This window comes from Lampetra fluviatilis, chromosome 33, assembly GCF_964198595.1.
Source record: "Lampetra fluviatilis chromosome 33, kcLamFluv1.1, whole genome shotgun sequence".
Classification (NCBI taxonomy): Eukaryota; Metazoa; Chordata; class Hyperoartia; order Petromyzontiformes; family Petromyzontidae; genus Lampetra; species Lampetra fluviatilis.
In genome coordinates, this window is record NC_136307.1 from 8,641,281 (window position 1) to 8,668,066 (window position 26,786).

Genomic DNA, 26,786 nt, shown 5'->3' on the forward strand with positions numbered 1-26,786 from the left:
AGCTCTTTTACAGAAGTGACCTGGCCACAAATGATAGCTCAACTAAGTGGTGGCTCGTCACGTGGGAATTTATAGCAGACAATTACGCCCGTTAATTCTAAATGTGGAGGGGAAAAACCGAAGGTCCCAGAGAAAAATCCATGTGACCGCCACGGGGAAAGAGAAACGCGGACTCCATTTATATATAACAGGCATCGTCAGGGTTGGGATAAAACCCACGACGTCCTGCATAGCAGCATATGGAGATAACATCTTGCCACCGCAAGCTCAGACAATGATTGGGGAATGAGACGTGACCATGGGGACAACACGCGCACTGCAGATATACAGGCGTCAGAATCGAACCCACGACCTCCTGTATACCAAGCGAGGTAGTTAAAATCTCACCACCGCAGCGCCCCATCGAGTCTCGGCTCGCAAACTGCGCCAAGGTTTTCGTGGTTGCGCTGCAGTGCAGCTCTCTAAATCTGCGCATTCTCGGTTTGCGCCGCGTGTTTCATTCGTAATGACGTTCAAATCAACTAAACAGGCATTGACCACAAAACGAAGTGTCCATCCGTTGGTTCAATCCATCGAGTCATGCGTGCAAGTGCCAATTATATTTTTGCACAACACCATGGATTCAAGCCGTGGGTTTGAAAACGTTTCAATCTGTGGATAAAATGGAAATTGTTAGAAGCGCTCGCTGTGCCGTGTCCATGCGACGGGCCCGGCTCTCTGCTGCTGCCACTGGGCAGGGCGTGTCCGTCAAAGCGAGGTGACTCGAGTGCCATTTTGGTATGTCGGTCATTACCAGAAGGATGTGACAGTGTCACACACAAGTGGGACGGGTTACGTAACTGATAGGTAAAAGACCTCTGCTGGAAACAGCCAGCAATACAAATAAGACGGACGGCCATTCCGTTTATGGGGCCTCTATTTTATTAAGGGCATCGATCGTACGATGAAACGTGCGCACAGTTGCCGAAAAATGTAGGCATGTGAGTTTATACCTGTGCTCTAGTATTCGATTGTACATGCTGGTACACAATGATTTTGTATACGTATATACATTTATATGAAGTATTTTAATTGACTTGCCAATCTTGCCCAAAAGCTATCCTGCACAAGGCTAGGCATTGGACATGGGTAAGCTCTCTGCTAAGTTTCTTAGAGATCGGTTTTGGGGTTTCGCAAATTTCACGTAAAAATTAGAAATTTCTTTAGGGACCTGGCATGCTAGAAACGGGGCCTAGCTTTACACGAGGGTAAGCAGGTTGGGGGCATGGATCCCATCATTTTCTCACCAGGCCCTTTCTGTACAGGTGGGCCCTCCCTCTCTCAACGCAGGCCCTCCTCCCCTTCAACCACTCTCTGTGTAGACACTCTCTGTGTAGACACTCTCTGTGTAGACACTCTCTGTGTAGACACTCTCTGTGTAGACATTCTCTGTGTAGACTCTCTGTGTAGAAACTCCTTCAAGGCTCTCCCACACCCAGGCCCTCTCGTTGCATTCAGCCTCACTCCCCATGCAGGAAAGCTCTCTCTCTCTCCCCAATCAATTTCTCTCCAGCCTCTCTATCCAGGCCCTCTGTCTATATATTGTTTCTCTCGGTCCTCTCTCTGAACGTTTTTTTTCCCATTAACAAACCTGCGGGTAGATCAGAGGAGCTCCTGAGAGCACTGACCTACTTAAATAATAATTGGTGAAAGGAAAGGAGGTCCTTGATTTAAAAAAAGAATACGTTTTTTAAATAGATATTTCCTTGGAATGCAGCAGCCGCTTGCTGCATGTCAAGAAATTTCAAACGTTTTGAGTTTCGGGCTCGTGGCCATTAATTCCATTAGTAGCACGAGGAATCCAGAAAATAGAGCGTTAAACGTGGCCAAGGACATTGAGGTGAGTTGGCAAGAAAAATTACGTCTGATGTGTACTTAAAGTAATGGAACGCAGGAGAAAAAAATCCTTGTTGCTTTGCATAGATGTGCAGTGTAAGGCTTTTTACAATTCTCTCTGCATCGGCGAAACAGTTCGTCATGGCTGCAGCGTTTAATTACATTTGGTAGTCGCGACATTCTATTGCCAGCGTCATTGTATTTTACTTAAGACTTATAAAAGAATGAACGAAAAACAATGGCCCAATTTATCACGGATAAAATTACACGTGAATTGGCATAAAATCCCATCGCAAGCTTTCGCGGCATTAAAACGTAATGTGGCGTGTGACGTCACGTTGCCCCGCCGGCAAGCGCTAGTTTTATTACGCGGACCACCGTAAAATATGAAATGTAGTAGAAGACACCCTGACCCTACGTCGCAGGTGTCGGTGCTGCCCAAATAAGCGGAAGCTGACATGGGAGCCATACATTGAGGGCATCGCCGAGAGCTCCAATCCAAACCGACCCTCCCACAGCCGCCACCCACGGCCTCCACAGCCTGCGGCCACGACCGTCTGTCTTCGATTTGCTTAATTGTGGTACTTTAATTTTGTTTTACTTCTGTCACTTTGGTGACTCGGGCCACTCTAGCAAATGAGACTCGCCCTGGTCTCTTGAGTTATCACCTTGGCTAAACAAAGTAATAATCGTAAATAATAATTATTTATTTATCCAGGGAAGCCACATGGACTTCCAGGAATCCTCTTTCAAGAGGGTCGTGCATTGGGGTTTTTTTTTATCTTAAGAATGTTTTCAGCCAATGAATGATGAGTTGTGCTTATTATACGAGTGGGAGGAAACCGCAGCACCCGGCGGTGAGGAGGCAACACTATATCCCCATACAGATGTAAACAGATGGCGATTAGTCCACCTGCTGTACTGCACCTCCTCGACGCCCACCTTTGGGAGGGGAGTTTCACGCCATCTATGTGGTGATCCACCAACCCCTTGCTGCTGCCTCCACGGCATCGGATTACGTGCAGCATCGCAGCCACCACCGCCCGGCTCAAAAACTTGGAAAATAAACTTGAAACTTCATCTTCTTGGTTCTTTCGGTAAAGTCACGTAGCAACCGTCCTCATGTGAAGAATGTCTTCACCTGAGGACGGCTGCTTGCATTGTGGCCGAAACGTCGTGAGAATTATTTTATTATGTTTTATTTTTATTATTTTATTACTTCCCTTCTACGTGACTTTACCGAAAGAACCAAGAAGACGAATCCCTGCAGTCACGAAAGCTTTAAATCGAAAATTAAACTTGAAACTTCTCTGTGGGGTGACCTGGTCCCTCGTCCAGCGGGCGGCTGACGCCGCGATGCCGCGCGTGTCCGCTGTGGCGTGTCCACTGATGGCGTGTTTCGCTGTCGCGCGCGTCTGCTGTGGCGTGTCCACTGATGGCGTGTTTCGCTGTCGCGCGCGTCCACTTTCCCGTGCAGGAGACTGCTGGCTGCTGGCTGCCATCGCGTCTCTCACGCTGTCGCCCAAGCTGCTGGAGCGCGTCGTGCCCGAGGGCCAGGGCTTCGGGGACGACTACGCCGGCATCTTCCACTTCAAGGTGACCACGCGCTCTTGAGAGAGCCGGTACAAGTGCAATGCAATGCAGATTTACGTAGCATCGTCTGCAGAGGCTGCAGATAAACTGTGAGCATGATTATATTATATTAAAGGCAGTCCAAGGCCTCTCGGAGTCTATGGGTCTGTACGAGTCTCGATGTGCAAGTCTATGGATCTCTGTGTGAGTCTGTGGGCCTCTAAACGAGTCTGTGTGAGTGTAGGTCTCTGTTGACTATGGATATCTGTGTGGGTTTATGGGTCTCTTTGAGTTTAAATTCTTATGTGAGTCTGGGTTTCTGTTAGTCTGTGGATCTCTGCAAGTCAACAATGCAATTTGGATGTGTGTGTGTGTGTATAGAGAGTGTAAATCCAACCACATCTTAAGAAGCTGCACAGACAGTAGGCATATTGTTGTATTGGAGAGAGAGGCAGTCGGTCATAAAAGTTGTTGATCAGTCAAAATGCTCCAATAATTGGTGCAAATAATCTATGTACTTATCTCTTCCCGTTCCTCAATGTTTTTTCAAATATTTATTTCATTGAGAGTTCGTGATAGTTTCGTGAAATAAAGAAAAATCCAGGTAACATGTCGATGACAAATTGAGTTAATTCGGGCGTGGACTTAAACCATTAAATTTCATCGGCATGTCTAGCAACTTCATATTGCGTAGTAATAGTTTACTGCAGTATGTCAATCCCCTGCTGGATGAGGGCCTCCCCAAAATGTCAGTGATCGGGGTTGTTTGCTCATACTTCACCATGCTAGTCTATGCGGGTCGATCTCGTGGGAGGCACAGGTCCGGTTCAGATGTCGCTTGCCACCGATGTTAGCCACCACTGGGAATTGAACTCGGGTCGTACGGTTCACAGGGCAGCAGCAATAACCAATGCGCTACCCCTCTCAAAAATAAGTGTACACGTCAAGGCATATGGTGAGATGTTAACTCCCTCTCCAAGTATACAGGAGGTCGTGGGTTCAATCCTGAAGCCTGTCTATTTGGAGTTTGCGTGTTTCCCTGTGGTCGCGAGTATTTTTCTCTGGGTTCCTCCAGTTTCCCCTCCATATTTAGAAACGTGCGTTTAAACTAAAACTGGCCACGTGCAATAATCATCGTACCGCCAGCAGTCGTGTCCGTCGCGCGGTTAGTGCTAACCACCGCTGCCGCCGCCACTCGACCCTAATAACTGCAATTCGAGAACGTCACGCTGCACCGTGCCGAGCTGCGCCTTGACCGTGATCCGCCGTGTGTAGTTCTGGCAGCACGGCGAGTGGACGGACGTTGTGGTGGACGATCGCCTGCCCACGTACAAGGACCGGCTCGTCTTCCTGCACTCGGCTGACGGGCACGAGTTCTGGAGCGCCCTGCTCGAGAAGGCCTACGCCAAGTGAGTTCAACGCCACCCTCCGTCACAGTCAGGGGTGGGCTCGTGTGGCTCTCGGGGAGAGGTCGGAGATGCTGAGCCCAGTCACCACTGAGATCCTGGGTTTGACCTCTGGGTTTCAGCCGCTCCAGCCACGGTGACTAAACTGCGTGGTCGAGCGGAGTGAGTTGGTGATCCCAACCTGGTCTCCAGTTATGGGATTGGACAAACTGTTCACTTAGTATGGGTAAATTATAGGTCTGCTAATTAGTAATCTATATTGATTTACTGCTATCCAACGATAGCAGTGAAAGCGGGAAAGTCTGCACCCGGTCATCACTGACTGCACAGAAAAACACAAATTGTGAACGTTGGTTTCTCTACTGTGTGGTCGATGGCCTGGTGGTCTCTGGTCCTGCAATCAATCGCTGGGCTTTCACTGAATTTACATTTTGTGAAGGTCGTGGTGGCGGCTGTGTCGTGCAAAACACACGCGGATTTGATTTAACTTAAAGTGGTCACTGTTTTTGAGGTCGATTTTAAATCCCAGAGGCCTTCTCTGCCCTAATGCCACCGCTGCCACCGCTGCCACCGCCCAGGCTGCACGGCTCGTACGAGGCCCTGAAGGGGGGCAGCACGTCAGAGGCGATGGAGGATTTCACGGGCGGCGTGGTGGAGATGTACGACACCAAGGAGGTGCCCGAGAACTTCCCTCAGCTGATGAAGAAGGCGCTGGAGCGGGGATCCATGCTCGGCTGCTCCATCGACGTGAGTTTACGGCCCAAACGGAATGAATCTTGCCGCCTCTTCATCTCTCTCTCTCTCTCATATTCACTGTGTCGCTCGCTTTCGCTCCCTCACACTCCCCTGTCTCACTCTCTCTCGCACTCACCCACTCCCTGTCTTGCTTACCCTCTCGCTCTCTCTCTCTCTCACACTCACCTGTCTCACTCTCTCTCGCACTCGCCCACTCCCTGTCTTGCTTACCCTCTCGTGTGCTCTCTCTCACACTCACCCACTCCCCGTCTTGCTCACTCTCTTGCACGATCCCTCTTTCTCTCTGTATACATCAAGTGTACAGGCGGTGCAACTGCAATGAGGACCATGGGCTACAAAGAAGCGTGGCGTTGGGGGGGGCAGAAAATTCGCAAGGGACCCCAATTCATTAATTGCACTGGGCCCATGCCAACAACACTGCGCCACTGCGCCACTGCGCCACTGCGCCACTGCCAAACGGCTTCGAGCCACAACATTTACATGGAGTGGATTGAGTTTTAAATAATGTCATGGGAAATCCTGGACGGGGCGGTGCAAACAGTACGCCTACAGTACGTGGGAGGAATCTTCTTGGTTCTTTCGGTAAAGTCACGTAGAAGGGAAGTAAGGGAGGAATTTAAATGCACTTCGCGGTCTGCCCAAGTCGAGCCTAGTTAGTTCATCCCAAGAAGCGATCAACCTTCACTGGACTCGTATAAATTTTTTTTTAACTCTTTCCCCCCCCTCACCCCACCCCGTGCCCCCCGTTCCATGTGTAAAATTGCATACCAACCATTGGTATGCTGCGTCTCCATCATTGTCAAATACCTTTTTAAAAAGGCACGGTATTCCAGCGATGTGCACGTGGTGTAGGTCGGTGTACGTCGGCGCGCACCACGCCCTGCCGCGCCCCGCGTGCTGCGCGCGTTTTCACGCACCACAGCAGCGACGGAGCTGACGGCTCCTCCCGCAAATGATGGCTCGGCGAAGTGGCGGCTTATCACGTGGAAATGTACAGCAGCCAAAGACTCTAAACGCGTGATGTTGATTCTAAACGTGGAGGGAAAAACCGGAGAACCCGGATAAAAATCTAAGCGACAACGAGGAGAGAGACACCGCAAACTCCAAATGTACAGCAGGCGTCCGGGACGGGATCGAGCTCACGACCTCCTGCACACCAGGCGAGGGAGTAAACATCTCCCCACCGTGGCTTGGGGGCGAGGGGCGGCAGAGCAGCAGAAACCGCTGGTCGTCGGTTTTTTTTTCAAACGCATTTCCACGACGCATCGATTGATCTCGGGCGCACCGTCGATTCAACTTGAGAGAGACGATCGGGCGTGGGCAGGACGCAGCAGCGCTGGACGAGGATGATGGCTGATGGACGAGACCAGTGAAGGAATGGCAGCGAAAGGAGTGTACGTGATGAGATCAATTTTGCGTGCACGAGTGAGACGGATGGCAGCAGCACTGGTCGCGCCCAATCCAGATTGGCTCCTGAGATCTGACAATACCGCGTGCATTCGCGTCGGAGGTCGACAAATGTTTTTGTTTACCTTTGTCATCAGGCCCCATGGTGGGAAGTGCAGTCTCCAACTATCATCATCATTATCATTATCCACTCCATTTCTCGACTGGCCTCTCTATGTATGTGCTATGAACAAGGGCCATTCCCTGAAACGTCTCCTATTTTATATCTATTTTAAGGCCACACACACAGCGTTATTGACGAATGCTTTGAGGTTTTCGTGACTGCAAGGTTTCATATTTTTAGGTTTTTTCGGTAAAGTCACGTAGATAAAAAATTAAAATTAAAATTAATAAAGGGTAAAATAAAAATAAAATAAAAATCACGACGTTTTGGAGGCAACACAAGCATCCGTCTTTTATTTTACTTTTATAAATTTTTATTTTTTACCTACGTGACTTTACCGAAAAAACCTAAGAATAGAAAAATGCTTTGAGGCTTTTGTTTTACATTGCATGAAAGTACAACGTTGGGGTTCACTCACCGCCGTGCGGAAGAGATAGAGGCCGAGATTAAGCGGCAGGCAGGGCTGGTCAACGAAATTCGCCTGTCGGCTCTCGATGAGCAACTTGGGCGTGTCTGCATCGACGATTCGCGCCACAACCCATTTGAACGGCAGGTCTTTGTGTGTGGTGGGGTAAAGTGTGGGTGCTCCCTTCCCACCCGCTCCAAGACGTCTGGCCAGCATGGAAGAGTAGGCCAAGTATCTCCTAGAGCTCACTTTTAGGAGGAGGCCCTTCTGTCAGCAGTGGCGTGAGCTCGACATTGCAGGACTGCACCCGTTACCCTGTACAGTGCTGTACTGTACAGCCCTTTTGTCAATCCACTGCTGGATGAGGGCCTCTCGTGGGTGCCGCTTGACCATACTTCACCACCGCTGACCAGTGCGGGTTGGGGTGAAGGTGGCGTATGAGCGCGTCACAACAATTGACTCGGCTGCACTGCGGCTCTGCTGCCCCACAAAAAACCTAGAGACCCGGCGGGGCAGCCTTTGCACAACCTGCTTGTTCCGTGAGTCGCTGTACCCGGGCCTCAAACCTGTTTGGCTTGGCGAGATCCGACCGAGATGGGGCACGTGCCTGTGTGCCCTGGGGAAGGGGGGGGGGTTGATGGTCATAGGCGTCGTCGATAGCTCGCTGAGCCGTGGTGAGTTGATGCGAGAAAATGTACGCCCACCCCGCCGACCCCACGGGGAGATAGGTTTACTATCTCCACGCTGGTGTGCACCGCGCCTGGCACGTCGAAGAGACAGAGAGAGCCGGCGCTCTCCGTCTCTTCGCTAAATTCAACGGCGACGGCCGATGGGTCTCGCGCGTGCGTTTCGGGCCGGAGTGGTCGTGCAAGAGGGCGGCCGTGGTCACCTGTCCATGTGGGCCACTGCCGTACGAATATCGGCCCTTGCTGGGCCCTCCTTGTAGGACTGGTAAGCGACTCTTCTCCTACGTCAAGGTTCTGGACACCTCACGCTGCCGCCGCCACCACATCCTGATTTGTTATGTCTTTTTCCCCATGGTTGACAGCCATGAGAAGCGGCGTAGCAAATTTCATCGTTGTACCATACTTCTGCGGTTCCGCGTCTGTGCTCCCCCGCCGCCACCGACCGTCGCTGAGCAGCACGTTGAAGAAGTGAGTGGTCGAATAGCCCTCGGTGACCTGCGTAGGGCATGGGGGAGGTATGGTTGCCACCTGTCCTGGTTTTCCCAGAACGTTCCTCTTGTTGAGGTGGGGCGGCCGTCCTGGAAAATCTGTCGGTCTTTCTGGCGGGGCGTTGGGACGCATTGAAAGTCCCGTTTTTTTTATCGTCAACGCTAATTATAATAATGATATTAATTGGGTCTTTTGGTAAAGCCACGTAGATAGAAAAATTATAATAAAAAATTATAAAATATTTCCCGCTATATGTTTTCACCCGATATCGATTGCTTGTGTTGCGATCGAAATGTCGTGATATTTTATTATTTTTTATCATTATTTTTCGATCCACGTGGCTTTACCGAAAGACCCAAAGAATATGAGTTCCTGCAAGTCACGAAAGCTTTAAGTCAAGATATAATAATGATGATAAGCACGTAACTTTACATCTCTACGAGTTATGCCAGGCGTTCGTTTCCCTTCCCATAACGTGCCGGATTTGACATTGTACCTCCCGAGGTGGCAACCCGAGCTAGCACTTGCGCCCATCACAAAATGAGGTTACGCGTGAGCAGTGAAGGGAGGCGGTGGTAAGGGAGGCGGTGGTAAGGAAGGGCTCTAAGCAGGACGAACAAGAATGCAGCGCTAAATTGCTTGGGTGCGGCACAGTATCACACCCTGTGAGCCCTCCCGGCAGTTTTCTAAAAATACCGAAGGAGCAGCAGAAATATGACATTTCAATTATGGACGAAAGTTGATGTAAAATAATATTCTAGGTCTGCTTGTGGTTAATGACTAATGTGGGACCTAATCAATACTTGTGCGTGCGTGTGTGGCTCTGTGGTGGTGTCCACCCACCCTCTCGTGTGCCATTCCGGCCTTCATCGGTGCTAGCAAACAGCACTTGCCCCAACAGTACGTTCAAGGCTACACGGGGGATAATTGTTTTCGGTGTGAGGAGCGGTGGCGCGGCGGTTAGCGTACCGCACTACGAATTCGGCGACCCAGTTCGATTAACGCTTACGGCCAATACCAACGATGATGACCTGAACCAGTCCTGGGTAGTACTACAAATGCTACGGGCCCCGCACTTTTAAGGCCCCGTGCTAAACGCTTTCAAGCTATCAATTCCGGTTCAATTAATCTGCACTTGCTCTATTAATATGGTACTATACTGCCTTCAACTTGTATGAACGACTTGGTGTTTAAGGTTAGCGATTTGTCGTATTATCAAGCTGTATAGCAAATGAATAAATACTTGTGCTTTTTTTAGGGCCCCTTCATAACAAATGCTACAGGCCCCTAGCTTAATCCGGCACTGGTCCTGGGCCTCGCCTAGGTCGACTCAGCCTCAAATGAGCACGTGGTGCGGTGTGTAGACATCAGCACTGGGGAGACGAAGGCGGCCGGGCGTGGTGTTGGCCACCCCCATCCCGTGGTGCACGCGCACCACGGGATGGCCCGTGTGCGTGTCATCATCCTCGGTGGATGGTGGAGTGACTCTCACCCAAAAACCAGACCCTCTGGTGGAACTCGTCCCGCCGGTCCCGCGGTGTGTCCACGTGTCCTTCCGCCTTTCCCTCGGGGGTGAAATCGCATGACAGTGGGCGGTGAGTGGCATCCGAGCGAACGCATTTAAGGAGGCAAATGAACTCGATTTGCTACAATTGAGGCCATTGTCTCGTTTGTTGGGCCCACTGTGTGTTACGTTTTTCCTATCTCGCGGCAGTGTTGATGATGAAAAGCGATTCAATCGATCAGTCTTTATTTTACGTGCCAATATCGCCCTCGGTAAAGTCGACAGCGGTGCGCATGACAACAAGGAATGAGAAAAAGAAACCCGCCACGACCTCGGCGGCGAACACATTCGCTGTTTGTTGTCTGTGTGGGTTCTCCACAACCCTAACAGAGTCCCGCGATGTTGTGGAATTCTATTACAGGTGCCCCTCGATTCTGTGCGGGTTCGGTTTGTTGAGATTTCACGCCGTATATTGCGCCTCGCCTATTTCTACCCAAAATTCGCTATATGCGGTTTGAATTCACTCTACATGTGGCTATGCGGTCGGACGCGGGGGAACATTGTGTGTGCAGTGTGTGCTGTGTGTACCGTGTGTACTGCGCTGTGTACTGTGCTGTGTGTACCGTGTGTACTGTATGCGCTACTCGGCAGGCAGCTGCCTCCACGTGCGATTTCGCTTTGTCCGCCACTTTTTTTTGTCCGGAATGCATCTACTACTCCCCGCATGAAGCGAGGGGAAACTTGAATATTTGAACATGACCGACGTGCAATTCACGTCCGTGCCTATGCACATTAATACGTGTGCCCTGATGTCTAAAGTGTCCGTGAGCACGTGTACTTATGGTCGAAGTGTCTGTTTAATCGCGTGCACGTGCTTGCACAGTCGACGGCAAATTGGTTCCACGAAAACGGCCGCTAAGTGATTTTGGTCGTTAAGCGAGTATAGGAAATGAAAGTTAATGCTTGAAAGTTACGCCGATTTTCGCCCAAAAAACGCGGCCACCTCCGTGACCTTGCATCGAGATTGCCCACGGGCGCTCGCTGTCCTGCGTGTGCGCCCGGGCACAATGCTCGCGTCCTGTGCTCAGAGCTCGGCATCCACGCACACTCGCCGTTGATCTCGCCCCAGACCATCATAGCCCTTTAATCACCTCTATCCTGTACCCCCCCCCCCCGCTGCGCGTGCCGCAGGTAACGAGCAGCGCCGAGTCCGAGGCTCGAACCACCACGGGCCTGGTGAAGGGCCACGCCTACTCCATCACCGGCTTCGACGAGGTGAGAGTCCATCGCCACCTCGCCCTGCCGCTCCTCTCGTGGCGCTTGCCACGTAAGCCGTCTTTCTTTCTAGGGTGCCGCGGTGGCGAGATGTTAACTCCATCACCCAGTATACAGGAGGTTGTGTGTTTGATCCCGATTCCGACGCTGACGATGCCGGTATACGTGGAGTTTGCATGTCCTTTCTCCCCGTGGTCGTGTGGATTTTTCTCCGGGTCCTCTGCTTTTTTCCTCTACGTATAGAATCAACGTGTTTTTGGCTGCTGTAAATTTCCACGCAGTAAGCTTCGAGCTATCGTTTGTGGCCAACTCGCTTCTGAAAAAGAGCTATATTGGTAGAATAACGTGGTGGATTCACGCACCGCGCTACAAATCCGGTGCGACCCGAGTTCGCTTCCCAGACGGGGCTCGCAAAATGCGGGTTCCCCTGGCAATGATCCACTTTGCCCCATTATCCTTCCCGTGATCAATAAGATCAATACCAATTTGTCGGAAGTCGGCATTAATATTAATTAGCTGTGATAACCTTTACCCAGAACACCCTCACCAGCAACATCCTGATCGAGTCTCAAGACTGTTTTTTGGGGGGGCGGGGGAGTGGGGAGTGGGGGGCGGGGGAGTGGGGGCAGGGGGGCAGGGGAGTGAGGGGCGGGGGAGTGTTGGGCGGGGGAGTGGGGGCGGGAGAGTGGGGGGCGGGAGAGTGGGGGGCGGGGGAGTGAGGGGCGGGAGAGTGAGGGGCGGGAGAGTGGGGGGCGGGAGAGTGGGGGGCGGGAGAGTGGGGGGCGGGAGAGTGGGGGGCGGGGGAGTGAGGGGCGGGAGAGTGGGGGGGCGGGAGAGTGGGGGGGCGGGAGAGTGGGGGGGCGGGAGAGTGGGGGGGCGGGAGAGTGGGGGGTAGGGGAGTGGGGGGTGGGGGAGTGAGTCATGAATTCTGGTGCTTCAACAATTCCACTTGAGTGTTTAGATTGGCATGTGGGAGGAGACAATCGCTCGCTTGGGGGGTTATGCCAGGAGGGACCCCGAGCAAGGGGGTCCCGATTACAACCTCTTACGGGCGTCGATCACCCATCCAAGCGCTGTTCACGCTCAAAGATGCTTGGTTTTTGCGAGACCTGCCGAGAACCGACGTGGTACTATGGACACTTACCTTTGCCGTGTCCGCCACCAGGTGGAGGTCAGAGGTCACAAGATCCAGCTGGTGCGGGTTCGCAACCCGTGGGGCCAGGTGGAGTGGAACGGCGCTTGGAGCGATGGGTGAGTTGCACCTGTAACTGACTTTCCCAAAGGTAAAGATAAAGTTGCAGCCCTGCAATTTCTTGTTTACGCCCCCCGCTGGCAGATGGGTGTCCGCAAGAGGGAGCTCTCGAGCGAGCCACTGTAGAAGGTGTTTTGGCCTACTCACATGCTGGACAGTCGTCTTGAAAGAGGTGGCAGTACCCACACTTGTCCCCATCGCATGTACCCTGCTAATTGAGTAACTATGGTGAACCCAAATGGGGGGAGAATTAAGAAACTTGCACCATAGGTTCTGCTGCCGCGCACGGAGATCGGATCGAACCGGCGACGTCAGCATTGCAAGTCCAGCGTGCTAAGCACCGTACCACGGCAGCATTGCCTATAGACTTAGTCTGTAAAGGCTAAATGGGGCATCTTTGTCTTGGAGTGTGGCTGGCCATCCGTACTCACGTGTGAGCAACTGCTCCCTCTGGTGCCGGGCGAGCACGGTTAAACCGGCGATCACTACCCCCTGCTGAAGGCATCGCCGCCAATGCCGAGAGCATCGGTGCCGTTTAACGGTTGGCACACTGCTTCAACTGCCGTACCGGGAGATCCAAATTAACCCTCAAACTCTGGATTGTAAGTCCAGCGTGCTAACCATTGCACGGGGGCCACATCCCTCGATGAACTCTGCGGTGCTTGAAAGTTTTGATTGGCAACCAGCCTTTTAACGTTGAACTTCTTTTGCAATGTACGTAGCCAACCGTGCTAATCGTAGGTGCGGGGGGAAGGGCAGCAAATTAAACAGAAAAAGCGGCTCTAAATAAATGAGTTTTCACTATAGATTTAAAAGTGCGTAGCGCCAGTGGCTTCCGATATCAGAAGGAGGAGCGTTCCAGACGGCCGTAGAAGCGCATCCTGAAAGCGCGCGATGCCGTGACCGTCCTTGTTCGTTGGCCTAGCCAAAATCCACTGTGAGGACCCCCCAAGTCGACCTCGGGGATCTGCGTGTGTGTGGGAGAGAGGCTTACGATGGTCGGTTTAACGTGTGGTGAGCAGTGGTCCAACGGTTTGCGCGCTACGCTACGAACCCAGCCAGCCGAGTTCGATTCTCGCTCGCGGTGAACACTAGTGATGATTATCTGAACCGGTCCTGAGGCTCCCCTAGGTCGACTCAGCCTCAAATCATTACCTGGTGCATTGTGTGAACATCGCCATTGGAGAGACAAAGGTGGCTGGGCGTAGTTCTGGCCACCCACCTACTCGTGTGCCGTGCCGGCCTTCATAGGCGCTGCTCACTAACAGCACTTTCCCCAAAGGTCTATTAAGGCTATACGGGGGATCTTTGTCTTGGATGGGCTTGCCACCTGTCCGAGTTTAACTGGCATCTGTCTTCGGGTGACAGGAATCTATTCGTGCTGACATTGGGTGCCGGCACGGTGGTTGAACTTTATTCCCATTGTGGACTGCACGTTTTTTGATAACGTGCCGACTGGCGCACATCAAAAATCCGGGTTTGGTTAGCTACCCGGGTTTGAGATGACGCGTGTGCGCCTCCCCAACCACCTCGAGTCACAACGGCGTGCCCATTCCTCTTCTGCCCTCCTCCCGCCAGGGGCCCCGAGTGGAAGCAGGTCTCCGCCAAAGAGAGGACGCGACTGCAGCACCAGCAGAAGGACGACGGGGAGTTCTGGTGGGTGGAGCCGTGCACAACCACGCGGGAAGAGAAACAAAAACACGCAGAGCACTCGGAGCACAATTTGGTCAATCCACTGCTGGATGATGATGATGATGATGGCTTCCACACGCTACCTGGGTCACGGGTGGTTATCGGATCATACTTCATAAAATGTTTTAGGTGAAGGAATTTTGAGGCAGTCAAGTGACTATACTTGCCACCATGGGTGCCACGGTGGCGAGATGTTAACTACCTTGCCTGGTATACAGGCGGTCGTGGGTTCGATCCCGACCCTGATGCCTGCTGTATATTTGGTGTTTGCATGTTCTTCTTGTGGTCGCGTGGATTTGTCTGCGGGTCCTCTGGTTTTTCCCTCCACGTTTCCAATCGACATGCGTTTTAGAGTATTTGTCCACTATAAATGTTCACGCGATGATACACCATTTCGTCGAGCTATTATTTGTGACCAGGTCCCTTCTGAAAAAGTGCTATATCGCTCAGCGGGCCTTAGCTGGTACAATAAAAATTACTTAGTGAGGAATACTTCAGAACCTACTCCAACAACAGTTGGCTGAAAGCCAGATTCGAAGCCAGCTTCTTCAACGGTGCCAGTTCGGCGTTTCCACCTGCCGTACTTGTTGAACTTCTTCTCTCGCACCGTACGTAGCCAGCCGTGCTAACTGCCTGACGATACCGCGCACAGCCTCCGATATGGACAAAACGAACCTCGATTCGTAGCGAAATAAAATGATCCCCGGACCCACAGAGGGGGGGGGGGGGGGGGAAACAACCCCTCCGACCGCGGCAAACCTTGTCTACGTACGTATGTTGAACTTCTTACGCACCGTACGTAGCCAACCGTGCTAATCGGAGGTGCGGGGGCGGTGGGGGAAGGACAACAAACTAAACACAACAACAAGCAGTTGAGTTTGTCGTCCTTCCCCCCCCCCCCCCCGCGCGTCGCCGTTGCCACAGGATGTCCTACAGGGACTTCATCGCGAACTTCCACAAGGTGGAGGTGTGCAACCTCACCCCGGACGCGCTGGACGACGACACGCCAGGCAACTGGACCGTGTCCACGCACGAGGGCCGCTGGCTCAACGGCTGCACGGCCGGAGGCTGCCGCAACTTTCCCGGTACCGTCGGTGGTGGCCGTGGTGGTGGTGGTGGCGGTGGTGGCGGTGGTCGCTATATGGAGACTGCCGAGGGCAGTGCACCGCGTTGAAACGGCCCTGCCGGGCCTCGCTCGTTCGGTCGTTCATCATCGTCGTAGTTCATCAGCCACGTGGTCAGCCCACCACCAGCGTGAAAGCCTCGCCAAGCGGCGGTGATCTCTCTCGAGCGAGCGGGCGGGCGGGCGAGCGAGCGAGCGGGCGGGCGGGCGGATGGGCGGGTGAGCGAGCGGGCGGGTGAGCGAGCGGGCGGGTGAGCGAGCGGGCGGGTGAGCGAGCGAGCAAGTGGGTGAGCGGGCGGGTGAGCGAGCGGGCGAGCCCCGTGATGGGATTTTTCAAACGTAGCTCGAGCAAGGGCGTAGACGAGAATATCCGATTCAGTCAAGCCCGAGAGCTTCCGAGATCAGAATCCGATTTATTTATTCATCCTGGAGAAATCTGATGAGTAAATGAAGCTCTTTTTTCACAGATGTCCAGTAGGGGCAGGTCAGAAAGTTGCAACAACAAACAATTAAAAAAACGATAGGAGTGCAAAGTAGAGGAAAGGTAAGCCTCCCCTGTACCTCTCCTCCCATGATTGTAACAAGGGGACAGGTCAGCTAAATAAATCAAACTAAACAATTTTTTATATTACCAGGAAAAGCCCACCGAGCTACGAGTTCTTTTCTTTTTCAGACCTTCCTAACGACCTCTCGGACTGCACATCTCGGTGTGCCAACCGTCGCGGCACCACGCACGACACCTTTTTACTCGCCTGTCACCCCTCGCCCATTTAACCCTTCCTCTCCCCCCCCGCCCCCCCCCGGACACGTGGCACCAAAGATACGTTCTGGACGAACCCGCAGTTCCGTCTGAAGCTGGAGGAGGAGGACGACGACCCCGACGCGAAGGGGCAGAAGGGCTGCTCCTTCATTGTGTCGGTGCTGCAGAAGAACCGCCGGCACCAGCGCAAGCTCGGCGCACAGATCTACACCATCGGCTTCGCCATCTACCAGGTGCGGTACCGCAAACGATCGCCGCCCGCGCCGACCTATCACGGTGGGGTGGGGGCTAGTGGGGGGAGAGGGGTGGAGGGCAGCCACCGTGGGCAGGCTTTTCGTGGGCCTACGGACACCGCCAGAATGGTCGAGACACGACAAAGGGACACGAAGAGACGCAGGCGACATTTTTGTTTTCCTGTCCCTCACCTGTCCTGTTATTATCTGCGAAAGTTCCGGTTTCCTCTGGTTTCTTCCCACGCGAATTGGCGAAATATCCCAATGTAGGACGACAGAGCTTGAGCGGGAGGAGGTTGGCACCGGCTCGGGCTGCCTCTGCTCTTCGTCTGTGGTGTCCCACGCCTCGGTGCAAAATTGGCGCGCGTTGCAAAGTGTACGGCGTTTTGAGATGCAGTTTGTCATGAGCGACGCTATGTGTGTATATATCTCTCTCTCTAGAAAAAAAAACATGAATTAGACAACCAGTGCTACAGAACTTTAAAGACACGTGCTCATGTTTTCCGAATCACTTGACTTTTCTTTACAGCTGCGGCTGCGCAGTGAGCTCACTACGGTAGTTTGCAAGTGCTAAGAATTTATATATTTTATTATTATTAATATTGATCGTACATTTAAATTTGCATTGGCCATGGATGCCCTGCTAAAGCTGCCAGCGAAGGTGAGTTTCGGGTTGCATGGTGCATGGACCGACCTTCCCTGCATGGTGAACCCTGCATGGTTGCATCAAGCCCGGCCTCTAATGTTGGGCCGATCGGTGCCAGCTACCCAGAACTCAACGGAACGAGGGCCCATCAACAAATGCATGAGTACGATGGCAGAGCAAAACAGACGAGTAGGTGAGCAACGTAGAAACGATGTTGGAGGTAGGTGCTGTACATTTCCACGTGATATGCCTCTTTGTTGAGCTATCATTTGTGGCCATGTCGTGTTTGAAAATGAAGCTATTAACTCAGTGGGATTGCCCTGGTAAGAAAATAATAGTTTCGTTTTTTATTTGTATATCTTTTTTAAAGTGATTTGTGCACCTTTCTTATACTTTGCACTCCTATCGTGCTTTTGTATTGATTGTATTGATTCTAATCAATACAACAGTAATAATTATTGTTGTTGCGTTCTGACCCGCCCCCTACTGGACATCTGTAAAAAAATATTTTTTACAGTTCATCAGATGCCTCCAGTATCAATAAATATTCTGCTTCTGAAGTTCAACGACCTTCATTTCCATCATGGTCGTAGAACGCAGTGCCCAAAGGCCTAAAACGTCAAGCGGAGCAGCAACATGTAGCAGGTAGAATATCATGGGACCCTCTTTGCCTTTATCAAAGTATGAAAATAAGAATAGGTTTAATACTCTTTGGTTCTTTCGGTAAAGTCACGTAGGTATAAAATATAAAATAAATTAAAATTAAATAAATTATTTTCTATTTTCTACCTACGTGACTTTACCGAAAGAACCAAAGAGTATGGATCCCTGCAGTCACGAAAATTTTAAATCTAGAAAGAATAGGTTTTACCCTTTCTGGCAATAAAACCAGGTGTTAAGGTGGTTAAATTTCGATTTAAAGCTTTCGTGACTGCAGGGATTCATCTTCTTGGTTCTTTCGGTAAAGTCACGTAGAAGGGAAATAATAAAACAATATAAATAAAACATAATAAAATAAAATTCTCACGACGTTTCGGCCACAACGCAAGCAGCCGTCCTCAGGTGGAGAACAGGTCTGTCGGAAAGCCAGCGTCCTAAATGTCTTTCCGACGGCTGCTTGCGTTGTGGCCGAAACGTCGTGAGAATTTTATTTTATTATATTTTATTTTTATCATTTCCCTTCTACGTGACTTTACCGAAAGAACCAAGAAGAAGAGGTGTTAAGGTGTTCACACACACCCCGAGCAGCAGATAGCAGCTCACTCCGAGCTACAAATGCCCTGACAGGTGCATTGTCCTTGTGCTGTTCGCCTTTTGGCATCCTCTGGTCTGACACTGGTGGTGAGACTAGGCCATAAAGAAGGCTGCTGTTTCAAGTGTAGGCCTATCCGTTTCAAAGACAATGCATATGCTGTATTATCAGAGCATGTTTTGTTTGCATGTTCACCACGAGTACGCGTGATTCATGCGGATTTGATTCCTTGAAAAAGCTATCTTTTTGGTGTTATTGCCAGAAAGGGTAAAATCTCTTCGTATTTTTCACACTTAGAAGGTGTAAGTTAACATGTTGCTGGATATTGAGCAAGGTTATTTATTATAAGAACTCGGGGGGAGAGGGGGGCAAGATGTTGGGAGAGAATTCCAAAGTGGAGCAGTGCAAGGCAAGAAGCAGAGGGAAAAAGTGTTGTGACCTGCAGTGTGGTGGTACGTAGCCAACTGATCATCACACAGCTGGCTACGTATGGTGCAAAAGAAGTTCTACAAACATACAAACGGTCTGGTACACGAGTCTTCAACATGGGTAGAGGAATCAAAGTTTGAAGTTCCAAGGAACAGGAACCATGGTAGTAGCGATCGGAGAATGATCAGGAGGCGACTGATCACTGGTGAAATTGGTGAGCGCTGATTCAATCGACCGACCTGACTGCTTTTTTGTCAAAATCCTACCAAGTACGGCGATGTAGTTACTGGGCGGTCGTACCCCAGGCACGAGATACATTGCTACAACATTGAGCTGGTGGGCTGGCAAAGTTGTTAATTTCCTTACCCCCCCCACCCCCCCGTTCTGCATCGGTCTACTCTGGAATCTCCAGCTATTTCCTACACCGTGCAATTGGTGAACTTGAAGCGTGGGATTTTCGCAGCCGATATAACGATTACGCAATAGATTTTTTTTGGCGAAGGGTTATTTTGGTTTGTGGTTTTTTTTCTCCCAGAAGTATTTTATCGTAAGTAAAAAAAAGCCAGGGGAAGGTGCGGCGAACGGCCAGGCAGGCTTGGGTGGGGGAACACGGGGGGGAGGGGGGGGGGTAAAGCGTCACGGAGTAACACCAACAATTGGCGGAGGGTCTTAACGACACAAATTTGGTGAGATCTTCACGTGGCCCTAACCCAAAAGTCAACGTACGATTCAATGGAAGTGGGGTTGTTGGCCAAACTAAACTAAACTCTTTATATTACCAACTAAGGCCCACTGAGCTATATAGCTATTTTTCATAAGCGACCTGGCCAAAAATGATAGATCAACCAAGCGGCTTATTACGTGGAAATTTAAAACAGCCAAATATTCTAAACGCCTGATGTTGATTCTAAATGTGGAGGGAAAAACCGGAGGACCCGGAGAAAAATCCACGTGGCCACGAGGAGAAGATGCAAACTCCAAATATACAGCAGGCATCGGGTTTCGGGATCGAACCCACATTCTGATGTAGCAGGTCACTCTTGGAAATAAGCCTTCAGACTCACACGTGTAGCTTCTTCTTGGGTAAATCAGTAACTGTGGTCATTATTATCATCATCATTACGAGGCCCTCTGTGCCAGCATCAAGATGATGAACATATTAACACCCGTATTCCTGCCGGCAAGAATAAAGCCTAATATTTCATCATCATCAATATCATCATGATCAATATTATCATTATGGTCCATCATCATTATCATCATCAGCATCATAATTGTCCTAGATTTGAAGCTTTCCTGACTGCAAGGATTCATACTCTCAGGTTTTTTCGGTAAAGTCACGTAGGTAAAAAATAAAAGTAAAAGTTAATAAACGTAATAATGAAAATAAAATAATTATTTTATTTTACCGAAAAAACCTGAGAGTATGAATCATAATTGTCCACCTGTTGCTCTTCTGGGGGGGGGGCCTTTTCGCTGAACAGCTGCAGCAGCAGGGCGGCCACCTGCCCAAGGACTTCTTCCTCTACAACGCCTCCAAGGCGCGCAGCAAGCAGTTCATCAACCTGCGCGAGGTGTCGCAGCGCTTCTGCCTGCCGCCCGGCAACTACGTCATCGTGCCCTCCACCTTCGAGCCCAAGCAGGAGGCCGAGTTCGTGGTGCGCCTCTACGCCGAGAAGAAGAACGGGTCCAAGTGAGGAAGAGCTCGTCACCGATACCGCACCACCACTGCCCCCACCTCCATCACTCCACTCCGATGCAGCACGTTTGGCCACGTGCGGTGCAAAAATAAGTTGAATAAAAAGGTCGCAAGATAAAGCTGCTCACTCCGAGCTATAAATGCTCTGATGCGTGCATCGTCTTTGTTGCTGTTCGCCTTTTGGCGTTCTCTGATCTGACACTGGTCGTGAGACTAGGCCGTAAAGGAGGCTGCTGTCTCTGGCGTAGGCCAATCAGTTTCAAAGACTGCATATATTATTATCAGAGCATGTTTGTTTGCATGTTCACCACAAAGTACGTGTGGTTAATGCAGACTTGATTCCTTGCAAAGGGTTTATATTTGGTGCTTGAACACCTCGACACATGTTTTATTGCCAGGAAAGGGTAAAACCTGTTCTTATTCATTATACCTCCTTTGCCAGTACCAAATTATAATAATAGGGTTTTTCCCCTTTTTTATGGCAACAAAACTGAAACCTTTTTACGAGAAATCACGTGTGCATTAACCGCAATACTTGTGGTCAAAATGCAAACAAAAAACACACTGATAATAAATGCATTGGCCTTGAAACTGATTGGTCCACACCAGAGACAGCTTGCATTTTGACCACAAGTATTGTGGTTAATGCACACATGATTTATCGTAAAAAGGTTTCAGTTTTGTTGCCAGAAAAAAGGGGAAAACCCCTATTATTATCCTATTCGTATTTTTCATACTTTGATGCCGGGAAAAAAGGTATCGTGATGTATACATGGCACCGTTTAAAGCAGGGGTTGGCAACCAAAATAACAAGAAGAGAATTCGATGCAAAACTCAAGGTTTCAAGAGCTGCAATGCATGCGAGTACACAGTACGTCACGTCACGCAGTCTGTAGAGAGACGCATGCGGCTCCGTAGCCGCATGTTACCAACCCCTGGTTTCGAGTATTTGGCTACTGCTAATACATTTCCACGTGATTGACAAACCACTTACGTTGAGCTATCATTTGTGATGGCCAAGTTTGAATAGTTACATTGTTTTTTTCCTTCCCTTGCAGTGAAATGGACAACAGCATATCTGCCGACATACCACCAGAGGTAACTGAGAACGTTTGTTTACTAGTCCACTACAAACCCGGCGACCTGAGTTCGATTCCTAGCCACGGCTAACACCAGCGGCGGGTGATATCTTAACCAGCGCTGGGCATCGCCGGCATGGTGAAGTATGGTCAAAAACTCCCATGTCTGACATGGCTTGAGGAAGCTCTCTTCATCCAGGGGCTGTACCTGAAAGTTAAACCCATGCGTACAAAATTAATTGGTCCACGTAATCAAGTCGACTGTGCAAAAAAGTGCGTGTCCAGACACTGCGCTGTGTTACTTTATCACAATCCGCTAAATTTATAATCGTGATCTCCTTTCCACCAGCCCGTGGTTCCCAAGCAGCCTGAGACGGAGGAAGACAAGCAGATCAAGAACGCCTTCAAAGTCCTCGCTGGTGATGTGAGTAGCCCCCCTGTAACCCCCCCCCCACTCCCATGCCCCTGCGTGTCCCCCGTGCCCTCCGTGCCGTGTCTCCACTCGCTGGCACGTACAAAGCGAGTGGAGAGGAGGTGCCATGGCGCCAATCGCCTAGTCCGTTAGTTCTACCGGACCCGGCATGAGAGCACCTGGTCCCCTGCCGCTCCTGCTGATCGCCGGTGGACTGGCCACATGTGCCCCGGGGAGGGTGGTGTGGCCGAGGCAGTGTCGCAAAGCGGATCCGGAATTTATACTCGACGAACTGTGGGACTTGAACCATGAACTCATGAGGCTGGAGCAAAAGAAATCAAGAAAAATCCCCAAACAATAAAATTAAATTGGCTTCCACGCCGTATTTCACTGCCTCGTTCACCGCTGCAGAGTGGGGCCATCACTACAGGTGGTTGGTGTGTCCCAGATATTCAATTTTGTTCACCCGGGAAAGCCTGTTTCGGTGGCGGTGGAGCTCATGCGCTCACTCTTCTTGAGTGAACACTACTTTTAATGAGGGATGACATATTTGCTGACGATCTGTCCAGGTAGTGCTACTCGCCCGTTACATGAGCGTGCGACTTCATCATTCGTCGTCGTAGGACTACCATGTTTCTGGGAGGCTCAACCAGGACACGCGGTGAACTGGCAGCATCTCATTCATAGTCGTGCTATCCGACCTGCGGTCCTAATCAGCAGGTATAAGAATTCAAAGCCCAGTAAGAGGTTGGCTTAGCTGTTCCTCCCTCTGCAGTTAACAAATTAAGTGCCACTGTGTGGGATTTCAATGGGATTTTTTTTCAGCACGGCCTGAAGGCTGTAAGTAGAAAAAGACCATCTCTTATATTGCTTCGTTTTAAATGTGAACGAACTGAAGGATCGGGTTCTACGATATAATTTTCAATTTTTTTCTTCAGGACATGGAGATCAGCTCCCTCGAGCTTCAGAGAATCCTGAATAAGATCGTCATGAAACGTACGGACGGAAAGCCGGCCACTCGCGCACGCACGCACGCACGCACGCTTACTCTCACATGAACGTTCAGTGACTGTCGTGGCTGTGTGTGTGTGTGGAGAATGGTGATGCATGATTATTGTGTGACAAAGTGTTAAAGGCTATACGGGGGGGGATCTTTGTCTTTGCGTGTGTGGATGCTGAACAGACCCTTCACTCAAGACAAAGGGCTTCAGCATTGAAACTTGCCGTGGGATCGTGGCACTTCTGGACGTATCCCCACCTCCCTGCGCCTCCCCCACTCTGTCCAGCGTTCGTTTGCAAAAAGTCAAACGCGTAGGATTTGATCATTGGGTTACGCACTGACGTAATGATCTGGCCAATTGTTTTTTGTTATATATATATAAAATCAAACTTGGTCCTTACCTGGGATTTTACATACAGATGTTCACCCGTGTTAATCCACTGCTGGATGAAGGACTCCCCACACGGTGCGGGTCATTGGGGCTATTTAACCATACTTCACCACGCTGGCCGACATGTGTTGGTGAAGGTGGTTTACACACAAGTGATAATAATAATAATACAAATAGTAATTTGTTTTTGGCAGACTGTGTGCGCCTTTACGCTGGGGCACCCCAGAGCGGCTTACACGCCACTAGCTGCTGACATTAACTTACTAAGTTCGGGTTACACGTTACACGATCTCATCTAAAACTTGATAAAGGGCACCCCCTGCTGGCAGCTCTCCACCTGCGTGTGACACACGATGTGACCCAGAACCTGGCCTACGAGCGGGCATTGGTTTGCCACTAGTAGAGGGGGGATATGACTGCCACGTGTAGCCCCAACTTAGTAAATTAACAACATAATAATAGCAATAATACGTGAGAAGTGCGCGCAACGCACGCGTTTGTCCCGCCGATGAACTTTAACTCAGCGCGCTGCAGAAAGACGGCAGTGGCAAGCTGGGCTACGAGGAGTTCAAGTACCTGTGGTTTAAGATCAAGAAGTGGGTGGTGAGTTCCGTCTGCTTGCTGCTGCTGCCGCACCTCCGCCACCAGTTCCCCGGTGCACTCACCTGACCCAGCCAAAGTGATCCGATATGGTTACGGAGCGTAGGAAGTCGAATAAATAATAAAATGGGATGATTTTAGTTTGTCGGTAAGGTTCACGCGGGTCGGCTTCCCAGACCGACGTTGACCAAGCGGGGTTTGTTTAAGCAGGGAGAGTCTGCACTGGTTTTCGTCCTGCAGGGTCTTGTCAGCAGTCAGGCTCGTTAAAATACGACTGGGTCACCGGATATTATTGGTGACCGCACTTCCTCTGAAAGGTCGAGTCTCCTTCATTTAACGCAAAAATGCAACATTGTATTAAAAAACCTTTACGTGCTGTTGTGTGGACCATTGTGAGTAAACCGCTGATGTTAATTATGTCCTTCTTTAGGCGCACTGGTTGTTTATGAATGTAGTCCAGTTTTGTAAACTCACTTCCAGCTTGCTCTCATCTTGCCTTGATATCGTTCCGATTCCGGGCCCCCTTTTAAAAAACTGTTGTGCCTTCGACGGACATCTTCGCTTGTTTAGGAATCTTTCTGCGTGTGTGACTTTTGTTCTGCTCATTTGTCTTGAGCCCCACACTCTACACTCTCCTTCATCAATTCTTCAATCGCTAGAAAGCACGTGAACCCATGCACACGTGACCTTGATGCATATTCCATCCGTTTTGGGGTGGAGCGGTGGTGAAGTGGTTCGATAATTACGCTATAAACCGGGCGACCAGAGTTGGATCCCCAGGCACCCGGTCCTGGGTACGACCACCAGCACCAAAACCCACACTGACCGGCAGCAGTAGAGGCCTCGATAAATAAAGGGTTGCTATACACCGCTAAGCTCGTGAATTTGATAAGGATCGAGCGACGAACCGGTGCGTCCGTCATTGCGCCTCCAAGTGATGTCTCAATGCGACGCATCTCTTGTGCCCCGTCGCCCGGCAGGACATCTACAAGGAGTTCGACACCGACCGCTCGGGCACGATGGCCTCGTACGAGATGAGGTCTGCCGTCGAGGCTGCAGGTAAATCTCACTGTCGCGTCGGCTGCGGTTGTTTTTGAGGTGGCGGTTATAATGTAAAGGGGTCATCGCGGCTGGGAATGGGGAGCAGGTGGAGGATTAACCTCTGACCGGAGATCTCTGTGGTTCACCTGGAGTTATGGTAGCTGCAACTGTAGCGAGCGGTATACTGGATGCGGTGTGCCGGGTGTTAACAGAAATGTTTTCTGGGGTCGCCGACCGGGACGGTAAACGTGGCTGAAATGAAGACCTGCTTCGCGGTTATTATATTTAGACTGGAGAAATCTGATGAGCTATGAAGCTCTTTCACACATGTCCAGTATGACCGCTGAATGCCGTGACGATGATGATGATGATGACGATGCACGAGAGCTATTTTTAAATCAACTATTGTCAGCAGTCGTTGCTGGCAATAATTTCCGGGCTATTTTCTGTCGTTAGAAAGTGTGGTAGCCCAAATTGTGAACAGATCTATTTGCTGTGCCCCCTGGTGGGAAACTGGGGTTTGCAACTTCCAATGGGATCGCAGATATTTGGTCACGAGACAACCCGATGTCGTGTGATCTCTGGACCAATCATAGTTATCGAACATGCCTTATTAACAAACTCTGTTTTCATTGGCTAGACAGCACTCCACTCGGTCTACTCCACAGCTACAGCTGGTTGCCATAGTAGTCCATAGTAAATGCGTTGCTGGCAATGGGGCCCCACGGTGGCAACATGTTGTTTCCCTCGTCTGATATGCAGAAGGTCGTGGGTTCGATCCCGATTATGACGCCAGTATATTTGGAGTTTGCATGTTCTCCCCATGGTCGTGTGGATTTTTCTCCGGGTCCTCCGGTTTTTTCCTCCACATTTGGAAACAACATGTGTTGTTTCCACATAATCCACTTCCGCTCGCCACAAGTGTTAACCAGGGCGGCCTCGGGGCCCGAACCACGAACTTCTGCAACAAGCGTGGCTGTGTTACCCCCTCCTCTGTTGAATGTGTTCGCTGGTCACGCGATTACTTTGCCCGCCAGGTTTCAAGCTTACCACGATGTTGCACGAGCTCGTCGCCATGAGATACGCGGACGAGAATTTGGAGATCAACTTTGACGGCTACGTGGCCTGCCTCACGCGACTCGAGTCCATGTTCAGTAAGACTCCCGCTCTGCGCGAAGAATCTGAATGGGCGTACGCACTCACAGACGTGTAGACAGAAGTTTTATTTTATTATTTAATCAAGGTTCAGTGTCCACTGAGACCGGGTACAAAGTAGATCGTATAAATAGCAGAAATAAAACCGTTGAATACAGTGCAAAATACAATCTGTATTTTACGTACAATTATGTGTATGGGCCTTTTTGGACAAGGGCCTCTGCGCCACCATGCAGGTCATGGGAGTTGTTTGACCAAACTTTTGCTACAGGGCGGTGAAGGCAGGGAGCATAGACACTGGAGCATAGTGCAGTAGAACAATGGAATTTGCTGCACTGGTGCCTACTGACAACATAGGCTGGAATTTTATCCGGGCGTTTAAACTCCGTGTCGCAAGCAAACTTTTGAATACACGAGGCTCTGTGCTTCTTGCCCCAAACAAAACTGACGTGGATTCATCCCATCTAATGCATTCGTCCACCA

At 50.5% G+C, this 26,786-nt stretch overlaps 1 protein-coding gene across 2 annotated transcripts in view; it reads left to right on the top strand.

Moving 5' to 3' along the window:
• Positions 1-26,786, top strand: part of LOC144944031 (calpain-9-like) — a 39,947-nt gene that overhangs the window by 10,636 nt on the left and 2,525 nt on the right. For both annotated transcript variants that reach the window (XM_078872047.1, XM_078872046.1), the window contains exons 3-18: positions 3,353-3,471; positions 4,723-4,856; positions 5,432-5,600; positions 11,456-11,539; positions 12,705-12,790; positions 14,370-14,447; positions 15,408-15,568; positions 16,427-16,599; positions 20,411-20,619; positions 21,684-21,723; positions 22,054-22,128; positions 23,055-23,112; positions 23,300-23,364; positions 24,042-24,110; positions 25,088-25,166; positions 26,186-26,302. In XM_078872047.1, the coding sequence (XP_078728173.1) occupies positions 3,353-3,471; positions 4,723-4,856; positions 5,432-5,600; positions 11,456-11,539; positions 12,705-12,790; positions 14,370-14,447; positions 15,408-15,568; positions 16,427-16,599; positions 20,411-20,619; positions 21,684-21,723; positions 22,054-22,128; positions 23,055-23,112; positions 23,300-23,364; positions 24,042-24,110; positions 25,088-25,166; positions 26,186-26,302 (1,716 nt within the window). The remainder of the gene's footprint in view (positions 1-3,352; positions 3,472-4,722; positions 4,857-5,431; positions 5,601-11,455; positions 11,540-12,704; positions 12,791-14,369; positions 14,448-15,407; positions 15,569-16,426; positions 16,600-20,410; positions 20,620-21,683; positions 21,724-22,053; positions 22,129-23,054; positions 23,113-23,299; positions 23,365-24,041; positions 24,111-25,087; positions 25,167-26,185; positions 26,303-26,786) is intronic.